The 12,477-nt window shown below is 40.1% G+C and overlaps 1 protein-coding gene across 13 annotated transcripts in view; it reads left to right on the forward strand.

Annotated features, from left to right (window-relative positions):
- Positions 1–12,477, forward strand: part of LOC116039874 (serine/threonine-protein phosphatase 2B catalytic subunit alpha isoform) — a 79,382-nt gene that overhangs the window by 55,711 nt on the left and 11,194 nt on the right. The window contains exons 11-16 of one of the 13 annotated variants that reach the window (XM_035993618.1): positions 1,382–1,408; positions 2,414–2,498; positions 3,076–3,173; positions 4,235–4,243; positions 6,757–6,786; positions 10,044–10,242. In XM_035993618.1, the coding sequence (XP_035849511.1) occupies positions 1,382–1,408; positions 2,414–2,498; positions 3,076–3,173; positions 4,235–4,243; positions 6,757–6,786; positions 10,044–10,242 (448 nt within the window). Of the gene's footprint in view, positions 1–1,381; positions 1,409–2,413; positions 2,499–3,075; positions 3,174–4,234; positions 4,244–6,756; positions 6,787–10,043; positions 11,839–12,477 lie in introns of those variants that run through there. The other 12 variants (XM_031284957.2, XM_035993621.1, XM_035993619.1 and 9 more) reach the window with 12 other exon arrangements.

Consider the following 12,477-nt stretch of genomic DNA (forward strand, 5'->3'; position numbering starts at 1 on the left):
AGTCTCAAACAGCACAGTTAGTCATACAGTATTCAAGCTTTTTATCATCATATAATAGTGGCAAACTAAAGTCCTCCGTCTGTCGCGGGTCACAGCTTATCTACAATGAGGTGACCAGTTTCCCTCTGCCTGCCCCACCTCTTACTGCCAAACAGGAAATGATCTCACCAGTCCTTCCCCCCTCCTCCTCCCTCTCTCTCTCTCTCTCTCTCTCTTTGTGTTTACGAATGCACACAGTTTGACTCTGTAAGCAGCACCCAGGGGTGGAGTGTCAGGATATCGCCAGGTTTCAACCATATTTTAAACTTTTTAAAACATATATATTGCTACCTTCTCCTTCAGCTAATTGAAAATGAAGCTTAGATGCTTGGCTAATGAATAATCATGGAATATAAATAGGCAGTTTATAAAAAGGGACAAGAGAAAAGTACATGTACATTGTGTAAGAGTTGCACAAGTAGCAACATTTAAATGTCTTCTGAATCTGAATTATATTATGTTATGTTATCCATACTGTCTGTGCATTAGTTTTGAAAAATAGTTTTGTTTTTTTACTTGCTTATTTGGGTTTCAGGTTTTTCAAAATACATTTTCAATTTCAGAAATGAAAAGAAGTAAGAAGTTGTACTTGTACTAGTCTTAACCTTTTATCATTGTATAAACATCTTAAGGAGTGGCATTCAATTGCAGATTAAATTAAAATTTTTATTAAAACTCAACTCAAATGTATTGATTTGGACAGTGGCACAACTCACACACTATACAGTCCCTCAAATAATTAGCTGTCCTTTAACATCTCCTGATTTTCCACCAACTTATTCACTCTTGCTTTTAGTTGATCTACCTTGTTTTCACATTTCCTCACTTTGATTTTTCTGTTTCCTCTTACGCTCCTTTCTTTTCCAGGTTTGCAGCCATTTCAAATCTCATATATTAAGTTTATTTTCACCACGTTAACATTCAGATTCAGATGTTTTTTCCTTTCTCTTTCTCTCTCATGATCTTGTTTTCTGTGACCTTATAATTATTTTGGTGCCCTGCTCTTTATCTGCTATTGTTTCCATGGTTTCCAATTGCCATTATGTTGATATTTCAAACCTCACTACTTTTTCACCTATTTGTTTTGCTTTCTCTCTCTCTCTCTCTCTATCTCATGCTGTGATGTTGTCACTACCTTGGTTTACCTACATCTAATTTCTCTTTTCTATGTGTTCCAGAGTTTTGTGTTCAAGGCATCGCTTTTCTTTACACTTGTTGTGCTTTCTTGCCTCTTATTTCGCCGTCTGCCCACTCTCCGCCACCTCCTCTTTCATTCTACTGCCATCCACTGATCTCTCTGTCCTTTCTCTTGTCTTCTCTTCTGGGGGTGTTTCATGAGAAGGACAGCTAATATATCCCCCCAAAAAAGGTACAGACATTAGCCGTAACGGTGTGTGCCGAGGTAGATAGACTTTTGTCCGGTGCTTGCTTTCTGCGTTTCAGAAGTCTGTCAACTAACGGCACTGTTTAAAGCACCTTCTAACACAACTACTAAGTCTTTCTATTGATCTCTTTTTAATTATTCACAAAGACGTGTTAGTAATGTTACAGTTACATGCTCCTGCTTCAGCTACTGTAAGGCCAAATCTGACAAATGGACAAAAAAAGATTTCCAGGAAGGTCATTCTCATTAGTAAAGTAAGGTATTTGCTGTACACATTAAAATAAGCAATGCTACTACTGGGGATTAATCCTGCGGAGAAACATATTTTAAAGTGTATTCAACGGAGGATGAGAGGAAGACATCAGACTGTCGGCTCCTTTCTTTACCCAACCTTTCATCACACATCAGCTTCATTTCCATCCTTCATACTTCATGCATTTTACAAGCTGGCTCCCTGGGGCCTTGAAACTGTTATTCTGCAACAACAAACAAAGTTTTGTTTTCCAGTCCAGGAAAATTCCTGTTTGAGTCTCCGCAACCATAACACAGCACAGGAAAATTCATATAGTGTGCTCATCCAACGTGCTGAAAAGACAAGGGCCATTTATAGATGATGTAACAAGGTTTGTAGTAGTACAAGTTCTGCCTGGGGAGAATAGTATGTAGGAGTTAAAGGGACTTTAATTGAACACGACTAGCGAAACAATACAAACAGGCAGCATGAGTGCACTGAATGCTGAGAGTTACTCAGTTGTTGTGATGTGTGGATTCTATTTTGTATGAGCTGAACTTTGGGCTTCAATAACCACACTGTGTTTGCATCGTGTTCGTCTGATGCACTTCTGGATACAACTTATAGTCCAAAAGACTCGCTCTGTCTTAGCCCATTTACTAAATGTTATGGTACACACAGATAATGCCATCTACACGTCCACAGGACACATTTTAGTATGCACCAGTCACAGTTTGTCTGACCTCTGACCCCTCCAGGTGCCACAGCTTCTGCCCGTAAGGAGGTCATCCGAAACAAGATCCGCGCCATTGGCAAGATGGCCAGGGTATTTTCTGTGCTCAGGTATGCAAAGATGAAAAAACTCCCTTGTGTCCTGTATGTTCTACCGTCGTCCCGTTCAGTAGCTTCAATACTATGCCATGACAAGAGATTGAATTAAATATTTTAAGCTGCACTACTGACGAACCACAGAGAATTATCGCCCAACTCTGCAGTTCCCCTCTGCTCTACAGATCATTTGGTTTTACAGCCAGCAACTTTACTGTTTCGGTTCACTGCTCTCATCATAAACTCACTCTACACAACCTGCACCAAATAACAGACAACATCAGCAACTAGCTTGTGGACATAGTGGAGCACTTAGCCGCTAGAGAGCCACATATTCCCCTCAGGTGTTGGTGGAGACCAAAAGAGAGCTAAAAGAAGAGTGAATATTGGACTTACATTCTTAAAGTGGCTTGGAACACCACATTAAATAAATGCTAATGTTGCTACGTGTCTGCTGGATGTGTAAATAAGAGCCAATAAGTCGGTATTAGATTGTCCAAAAGACATATTTCTGATTGTTTTACATATAAAATGAGCATCAAGTAAGTAATACCTAGTAAATAATGTGTATATTTGTGTGTCGATATTTCAGAGAGGAGAGTGAGAGCGTGCTGACGCTGAAGGGACTGACCCCAACAGGCATGCTACCAAGCGGAGTGTTGTCTGGTGGCAAAGAAAAGCTGCAGAATGGTAAGACTGTCACTAAGTACCCCGAGACCCCCAGCTTTGGCCCCCAGAATGGATTCTCACACACACAGAAATTCCCCTCATGCAGCAATCCCCTGAATAAAGTGGTAGCTCAGTGTTTAGGGGAAACTGTATATACAGACTTTTTCCCCTTTTCCCTCAGTGATGGTCCACAAACTTTAAATTGCTGCCTTATGGTGCTTACCCACTGTTGGTACCAGCTCTGCTCGGCTCAACTCGACTCGGCCGCGGTGCCCCGTCCTCCATTTTCCATTGCAGATTTAGTACCGCCTCATGCGTGATAGTGAACGTCATAGCGTCGCCGCACGAAACTGCCGTGACGTAACGCGACACACACACGTTGCCACAGCCAGAAGACAAATTTTGTTTCAAAAGAAGCTGGAGGCAGCAAAAAAAAACACCGCTGGCTAAACTATTTAAAAATGGCGGGTTTGTTCAGGACACCCCCGTCTGTCGCTAGCGATGATGACGCAGTGATTAGTGACGATTCTCTCTGACCAGTCAGTTGTCTGCAGGTTTTCACGTCACCTTTTGGTATTGCCTCAGCTCCCTTGGAACCTCGACGGAGGTGAAACTAAAAAAAGTACCTGTTGGCAGGTACCAGGGACTTTTTTTCATAATGGAAAAACAAAAAAGGCAAGTAGAGTAGAGTCGAGGCGAGCAGGTACCATGTAATGAAAAACGCCATTAGAGTAATACTGTTAAGTGTAGATAAATGTTTCTGGCAGCTTCACTCAGTATCCTTTCTATACATTCATGTTTTAGGTAAATACTTCTAAGCAATAACAACTGCTCTATGTAGCTGTAATGTGTGTCGTATTCTTTCCTGGATAAATGACAATAGAATTATATTTCCCATAGATAGTCTCCTCTTCCCAATCAGTACCAGATACATTCAGCAGATTTTCTTTGTCCCTTGTCTTCTCTAATGTGTCTCCCTCCTGATGTCTCGCTTTAATACCCTGTCTCCCCGTCTCTTTCTGTATTCCACTGGTTTTATCTCAAATATTACCTGTATCTTTTTCTTTCTCCTTTCTTTCTAGAAACTGCAGGTATAATCGGTTGTGCAAGTATTCTGTTGTGTTCTTTTTTTTTTTTCCTTCCTTTTTTTGTGAGACAAGTTTAGAGTTCAGTCCACCCTCTTATGTTGAATTCCAAACACTCCCTAAATAAGTTTGACAAGCAGCTGCAGTGTGGAAGTAAAGGCTTTCTGGACAACAAAAAAAAACCCTCCTTTACAAACACATTTCAAATTTACTTGGGACTCCTGACAGTAATGGTCATTTTTTTTATTGTCCAAATTTGAGTGCTAGTGTTGTGGATCTCAGCAGCGCTCCGTTGGGATAGACGCGAGACTCTCTGCGATTCAAAGGATGAATTGGAATTGACACAAGCAACTGTGAATGAAAGGGGGATAGCAGCTGTCTGCCTTTCCTTTACAAAATAAAGCAGAAATCCAAACAACCCTCTCCTCTCACAGGTTCTCACACATCAGCTGGCACTTTCCTAAATACGCATTTATCACTTTATAAGAATAGGTACGTCTTTACTTCAAAGCCAGCGTGTTTAAACATTTGTTAAAACTTCAAACCATGGGAAAATGGTAAAAGCTAAAATAAGACTATTTTTTTACAGTATGTTGTACTCTAGCATGCACTAGAATCACAAGTTGTATAAAATTTGCTAACATAAGCCACTGGAAGCTTCTCAAGTAGCAGCAAAACCCCTAACTTTGATGGAATTGAGCGAGAGTGGTTTATCACTGATGAACTCAACGTTTTTATTTCTAACATGTAAGAATGTGTCATTTTTTCATTTTAAAAGTTCCATAGTTTCACTTTAAAGGCCACTCGGCTTAAGCTTTAGCACATGACATTCACGTGATTTTGTTAGATGCAGTTGGCCAATAGAATGACGGGGAATTCTAAGCTGCAGGCAGCAGAAGAAATTCTCGTTGTTTCCACAAATCATGTAACAGAAGCTAAACTAGGGCCTGTTTGAAATTACATTCTGAGTTTTGATTTGTGACCTCCTGTGGGAGGGGAAGTGGCCAAATTGGAACAAAATAGCATCTGGACAAAGTTGGCAATTCTGCGCATCTCAATTAGGGAGGATGGGATGCTCTCCTCTATATCAGCCCCACTGATTTAGGCTGAAAAGACTGGGACTACTTAGCCTTATTTTTTACATTCAGGGTCACATAAAGAAAGCTACGGCTCTAACTCTATATTCATAGGTGGAGAATCTCCAATACAAATGTGTAGTAGACACGGAAAAATAAATAGCATCCTTATTAAATGGCTTTTAGCTCAACATTTGCTGTATTTCTGGACTTCTATAAGGGGTTTGAAACCACTTAACACACTAGCAACTCGAAAAGTGTGTTTCTCCTGATGACCTGCTTAACAATGGTGGTCCTAAGGGTGAGGATATTAACGTTAAAAGTTAGAGTATTTGTTTTGATGCTAATTTGGAAGCAGCTGACACTTAAGAGAACCCCCGTGAAGGTAGAGTGATGTTCAGAGATTCCTGTTGCAACATTGGTAGAATCACATTGCTCCCCTCCCTTTTAAGCAGACGCCAGTGTGCTTCTACTGTAATGTTGACTCCATCCACCATTCTGTTTACAGTTTGTTGCTCTCGTGCCTTTTTCGTAATTTGTTCTCATCCCCATGGTAGTACTGTATGTGCTGTAGTCTTCAGTACTGTACTGTACAGCCGTTACTTTGCTGTCGCCTTCTGCCTCATCCCTGTCGTCTGTGTAAAGCTGATTTTACACAATTGTACTGTATGTGAATTTGTAAGCTCAAGGATGACTGTAAGAAATTGGTAAGTGGTTAAAACGCCAAAAGGTTTTTTTTTATTTTTCTCCTCCCTCGCACTTCACAAAAGTAAGCCAGCATTTTTGATATTTTATATCAAAAGATGCAATATCCCGCAGTTCCAGATGCTGCTTCATGTTGCACACAACACAACAGTAACGCTGCTCCATGTGTCTACAGCGCTTGGATTCTACATCTTCAACAGTTAAAGCCACAGCCATAAACCCCCACAATCACACATGCACTTAATCCTTATTCCTGTTTTCCATTCATCCTATTTCAGCTCTCCCTTCTCTATGTATGCTCTTAATTGCATAATAGTAAAGAACTAATATACTCCCAGCTTTAACGTGTTGTTTTTTGCCATCAATGTCCGTCCCCGCAGTATTCATTTTTTTTACTCTCACCACATTGATCCATTTGTCAGACCATGTCAGACTTTTTCAAAGCACCTCAAGGATGCAATCCTCTCCACGAGGTCGTTCGCTGCCACAAACATGTGTCACCTTCCCTTTACAGATCTGGAACTCATCACAAAGCTAAGGCTCACCCCTCTCCTCTCCCTCCTCCTTTTCCCCTCTTCACTAACATCCATGTGTCCTTTGTCATAAAATGTGGAGATGACGTTAACCTTTTGTTGTCGGCATTGGCTGTCTTTGCTGCTTATTGAGTTGTTCCTAGGACAAACTGAACTCCTCTGCTCACTTCTCTCATTCGTTTTGCAACCCCCCTCTTCTCTTCAGCTACTATTGAAGCTATTGAGGCTGACGAAGGTAAATGGGTCTGGCTGCCCTCTCCTGTTGCTTTTTCATGGCAATAGACAGGGGGCTCCGCTGGGTTTTCATTCATCTCGCTGGTGCTTGAATAGAGTGTGTTGGGTGTTTGGGCTAACAAAATGTGTCATAGTATTAACGGAGAAAAAGAAGTAAGTAATTAGGAAATCCTGTGGTCACACAATGTTTTAAAGGGGAATGGATTTCATAGCACAGATTTTCAAACTCACACTGTGGTTTTGAGTGAGTGCAAAGCAAATACTACGAACCATTTGCAGGTTATTCTTCTTAGCTTTTCCTAGTCAACGTGCCTTAACACCAATATAGCGATACTTTATGCTTTTCATTTCAGAAGTTTAAACATCACTGTTAATGCATCTTTCGTGGAAGATTATCAGACAATCCAGGTTAAGAAAGAGGTTGCACTTGAGGAAGTGCGCATTCACACTCGCATAATGTGGGAGGTGTAAATAAAGGGGCAACATCAGGTCATCTGGCAGCTGTTATGAGTTTTTACCAGATACCAGAGGCACCAGCTGAACAAACATACTGTATCCAGTAGAGCTAGACCCCCGACAGTATCTAGAACTCATGCAGTGTTTGGTAGAGCTTGTCTAGATGCAACGTGTGATGTTGTGTCTAGGAGTACACAACCCTAATGTCCTGTAGAATACGGACACAGAAGGAATCTGCAGAGTTGTGTAAAATGTCAATAACGTTGTGTGAAAAGTTTCCCTTGTTCTCTTATCTAAAGCTAAACAAGTATTTAATTTCCATCATTCAACGTCCTAACTGTACTGTGGCTAAGATAGTGTACTCCCTGCTCTGCCCTCACACAACGCAGTAAAATCTTGCTATGAACGCTTATGATGTCATTTCCCCTTTGAAACAACTGAAGCAGTTGTGCATTGTTGTTGCTGTTGTATTAATATAATAATACTACGGTTTTCTCACGAGTTGAATCTGAATTAGTAGAGACAAACGCTCCACAGGAAGCTTAGAGAAATCCAAATTGGATTCTCCCTAAAAAATAAAAAATAAATAAAAATGTATTGACTTTGGCGCAAGAACAACCTCAACTGCGAGCTAAATAGTAGTTTGCCAGCTGCTATTTACGTTGGAATTGTCCGGTAGTTCCTCTTTAGCCTTATAGAGGGCAGTCCATTGTAGTGTGGAGACACGTCTCTGCTTCCCTTTCCATGTGGATCCTCTGTGGCCCTGTTGTGTCGTGTTCTTACCTGTGAGCTGCTAATAACCTGTGTCTGACCTGTGCTATGCAGCAACACAACTACGCTACCCATCATGCCCCTCTCCACGCTCCCCAATTTGTTGTCTAAAATTATGCCACCACCCACCCCCCTTTATTCTAGTAAAGGGTCGTCTTCTTTGGAACCCTAGTTGTTATTACCATTAAGACCCCCAGCCCTTTATGAACGGTGGAAGTAACGCAATTATGAAATGAAACTCGATCAAGCTGAATATTTGAGTAAAAAGGCAAAACTAAAAAAATTCCATTGAATAAAACGGTGTTGAGTTGACAACTGTGATGCCATTGGATCTGTATCAGCCTGGTTTTATTCATCTCAGTGATATTTTCATAAACCTTATTTCTTATTTTTTTCCTCTAATTCCATTATTCAGTTCAACTGAATCTTGTTGCCATGTAAATCCTATTGTGACCTCCACCCCTCATAACCTCCAGTGACCCCTTAATTGCTGCATGCTCCAAGCAGACTGAACACGTGGTTAGCACCCCGAGTCCCTCTGTAGTGTCTCTGTACGTGAGCTCAGTCTCAACGTGGTTCTATTTTGTGGAAGTGAATGTCTCAGTGGGCTCCACACAAGTGGTTTTTTTGTTTTGTTTTTGTTTTTTCCTCCCCTCTTTCTTTTTTTGTATCTTTGATCATTTTCCTTCTTCCCTTTTTGTCTTTTTTACAATTTTTTTAGAATTCTTTTTTTTATCTGTGACGTGATGGGGCGATCTGGATGTTTGGGGTCCTCAGGTGTTCTGGAATGTGCCCGAGTCAAGATATTCTCAAATAAGAGCCACATTTTAATGAGCAATACAATGTTTTATGATTTGCCAAATAGCAGAAACAAGACGGCCATTAGATGGTCCAGTATTGTACTGTAGAAGTCTTTTCACAGATAAGAGATTAAATCATGGATTGATGGCACAGCGAAAACCTGCTGACCCTGATTCCAGAAGCACCTGCTATAGATTTAGAAGGATTATTATTTAATCCTTTTGTCTGTGCAGTTATATCATTTTCAAACTCTGATAAATGGTGTTAATGTGTTGTCATTTCATAAAAATGAGTTCTATCCTTTCATATTACTCGTTCGATCTGTTTTTTAAAACTACTTAACTAACTTAACTCACAATGATGAATATGCAAATATGCTGTACGATATATGCCGTTATAAATGCTCATACTAAACACAACACATTTAAACAAGTATTTCAACGGCTGAAGATTTAGTTCAGCCTCATGAATACAGTAGTATGATGTGTGCATCATACAAGTGTCCAATTGAAGGAATAGGTGGACATTTTGGAGAACGTGCTTATTCCCTTCCTTGCATAGAGTTAGATGAGAAGATCAACAGCTGCTTATCTTAGCTTAGCTTAGCTTAGCTAGCTTCTACTCAAGTGTTACACCTTGCCACATTTAATTCCACATAATGTCAAAAAAATGTTTTGTTACATATTGTTTTTTACGGATTACACTAACCCAATTTACCATGTTAAATAGTGAGCTTTAGAGGTGCTGATTGGCTGATTTAGTTGTGTTCAGACACAGACCCAGGCTAGCTGGCTAGCTAGTTTCCCTGTTTACAATATATATGCAAATTATCGTGAATTCTTCTCATCCAACTCGACCTAAGAAAGCGAATAAGCGTATTTGCCAAAATGACAAAACTATTCCTTTTAAAGTAAAGTATTTAGGGATCAACATGATGCAGTTATTGTTAGTGCCAACAAGCCCATCAGTTACTCATTTTTCATGGATGACTTGCAGTTGAATTAGCCAACAGCACCTCGGATGCCGTCTGTATGTTGTCATTTTCTCAGTTCAAACGCTTCCATGAACCAAGTCCTAACCAAAGATAAGCCAAATCGTGTGATGTGTGCGTGAATGTGAGCAAGTGTGACCCCATTCTTTTTTAAATCATTTCATCTCTCCCCTCAAAAATCGCTCCTGATTTCTCCCCCTGTTTTTTTTTTCTCCTTCCCTTTTCTTGCATCTCAACAGCCATCAAAGGCTTCTCGCCCCAGCACAAGATCACCAGCTTCGCCGAGGCAAAGGGTCTGGATCGCATCAACGAGAGGATGCCGCCGCGGCGAGACGCCTTGCCCTCCGACGCCAGCCTCAACTCGCTCAACAAGGCCCTGTCCTCGGAGACCAACGGCACAGACGCCAAGGGAAGCACCAGCAGTGGCAGCAACATCCAGTGAAGGCCGGCAGCAGGTGCCACTTTGGCCGACAGGGCTTCATCACGACCCGTCAACGCAGAGAAGGGTCAAAGGGGTAAAGGAAATGAAAGGGAGTGTGGAGGGGAGGGGGGGAGCATCTATGGCTCACACTGGGGAGACATCTCACTTTCTAGTCTTTTGGATATGCCTTCAAAATATTAGTTCATAGTCAAATCTGCTAAGTTATTGCCGGGTCACATTTCTGAACGGCCAGGCCTTTCTTGTGCTTGAGTCTCCACCGCACCACAGTATGTCAGAGAGAAGACGAGGGATGGAGAGATCTTAAAGGTGAATTATTTTATTTCTTGAAAGACGCTTGCTCATTTACACCGAAACGGAAAGTCGTGTAACTTCTTACTAACTATTGTACGTTTACAAAAATACAGCACTAAAAAGGACAGAACATGAGATAATGTTTTTAACATATAAGGGTGTACAAAGTAAATAAGGACTATTTATTGATAACTTTTTTTTTTTTTTTTTTTTTTTTTTTTTTTTTGCTACTCTTATAAAAATAGCTCTGAAATTAATTAGGCAGTCTTAAAAAGAATGTTGCAATGTTGTCGAAATGCCAAATAATGGAACGTTTTATGGTTTTGTACATATTATTATGCTTACCTCAGGTTCTTTTGGTGTGTGCTTTGACCTGATTTTTCTGTATCATGGCTAAATAACTCGGTAATGAATACCTATTTTCTTGAGTTTCATAACTGGAATTTACATTTACCTATCTATCATTTGCAAATATGTTTATTTTTTTGTCTCTTTTGGAAGGGCGGGGGGGGGGGGGGGCTGGGGTAGATTTTTTTGTGGCTTGCTGGAATTGAGTGTTAATTTTTCTCTTTTTAAGTATTGCGAACAAAGTAAAAGTAGAGAACCTATATTGTGTAAAAAAAAGAATACAATACACTTCAAAGTTTCTGCCTATGCATGTTTTATAAAACTCAAACAAAGGAAATAGAAAATCTGAATACCTTGGCTGTGGAGGCCTGTTTTGAAACGTATTGCGCTTTAGTGAACATATACTGGAAACGTATACCTGCATCCTTTCAATTAACACCATGATGCTCTATGCCTACAACTTCTTTTGTAATTGAAGCATTTAATTATCTAAGATGGATGAGGAATCATATTTTTAACCTGCGCTTGTAAGTGCACACAGTCCAATTAAGCATGTTTGACAATTCTTGTGAGGTGTGTGGTTACATGTGTAACTCAAAAATGCATGATTAGCTGTTTGTGTCATATAACAGGTAAATCGGTTTAGTTCTGTTTTGTAAATGTGCCACAGAAAGTGTAATTTCATTATTATTATTATTACTATTATTATTTGGAACTCTGCTTTGTATATCAGTTACAGGTTTGATACTGCTCAATACTTTAAGATGAAACAAAAAATAACTTCGATCTTTTTTAAGAACTGCTTAAGTGCCCAAGTAATTCACTACACGACATGAAGCCTTGCTTTTGTAATTTAACTTCAAAACTGTTGGCAGATGAGGCATGCACTTGCAACTATGAAAAGTATTTTATATAACTGTTCAATAAAATTGTGCATGAATTGCAACTTGAAATGAGTCTGCTTCTCGTGTGTGTGTGTGTGTGTGTGTGTGTGTGTGTGTGTGTGAAATCAAATACATAATTCACAATACACATTGTCCTTTGGGCATTTCTCTGCATCACGAGTGAATAAAGCTGTATTATAGAGCTACATGATTGTTTGTGTTTTCCAACAAGATTACAGGAAATGCACTCGCCGTCACCCATAATTCTAACATGCAAGGAAACCACAGACACAATAGAGTTAGAACATTTCATTTACACCTGTGACAACAACCGTAAGCCAGTTCCTGACACACCTCAGAGGTTGAGAGGGGGGATAGATGCCCAAAAAGAGCTTTAAGAATCCCTACACATACTCTTTTCCATATAAAGCGCTCATCCTTACACTGCTAGGAGTTCAGTCTCTGTAAATGAGTGTTAGTGTGTTTGCTCTGCTGTTGCAGTTCCTCTCAACAATTTGGCATTGACTGGCCAGAAATGTAGCTGGAAAAATGCTCCTTGGCAGTTCGGCAACAAAGGTGTTTCCTCTTCATCAACCTTAAGCCAAGACAAGCTACACACAGGAGCCAGAGATCTGCAGGCTTCCTCCTTTATACAAAGATAGAAATATGGCATTTCCATATGTGGCTAAGATGTTTTAGATAATATTT

The sequence above is a fragment of the Sander lucioperca genome, chromosome 17 (genome assembly GCF_008315115.2).
Source record: "Sander lucioperca isolate FBNREF2018 chromosome 17, SLUC_FBN_1.2, whole genome shotgun sequence".
Classification (NCBI taxonomy): domain Eukaryota; kingdom Metazoa; phylum Chordata; class Actinopteri; order Perciformes; family Percidae; genus Sander; species Sander lucioperca.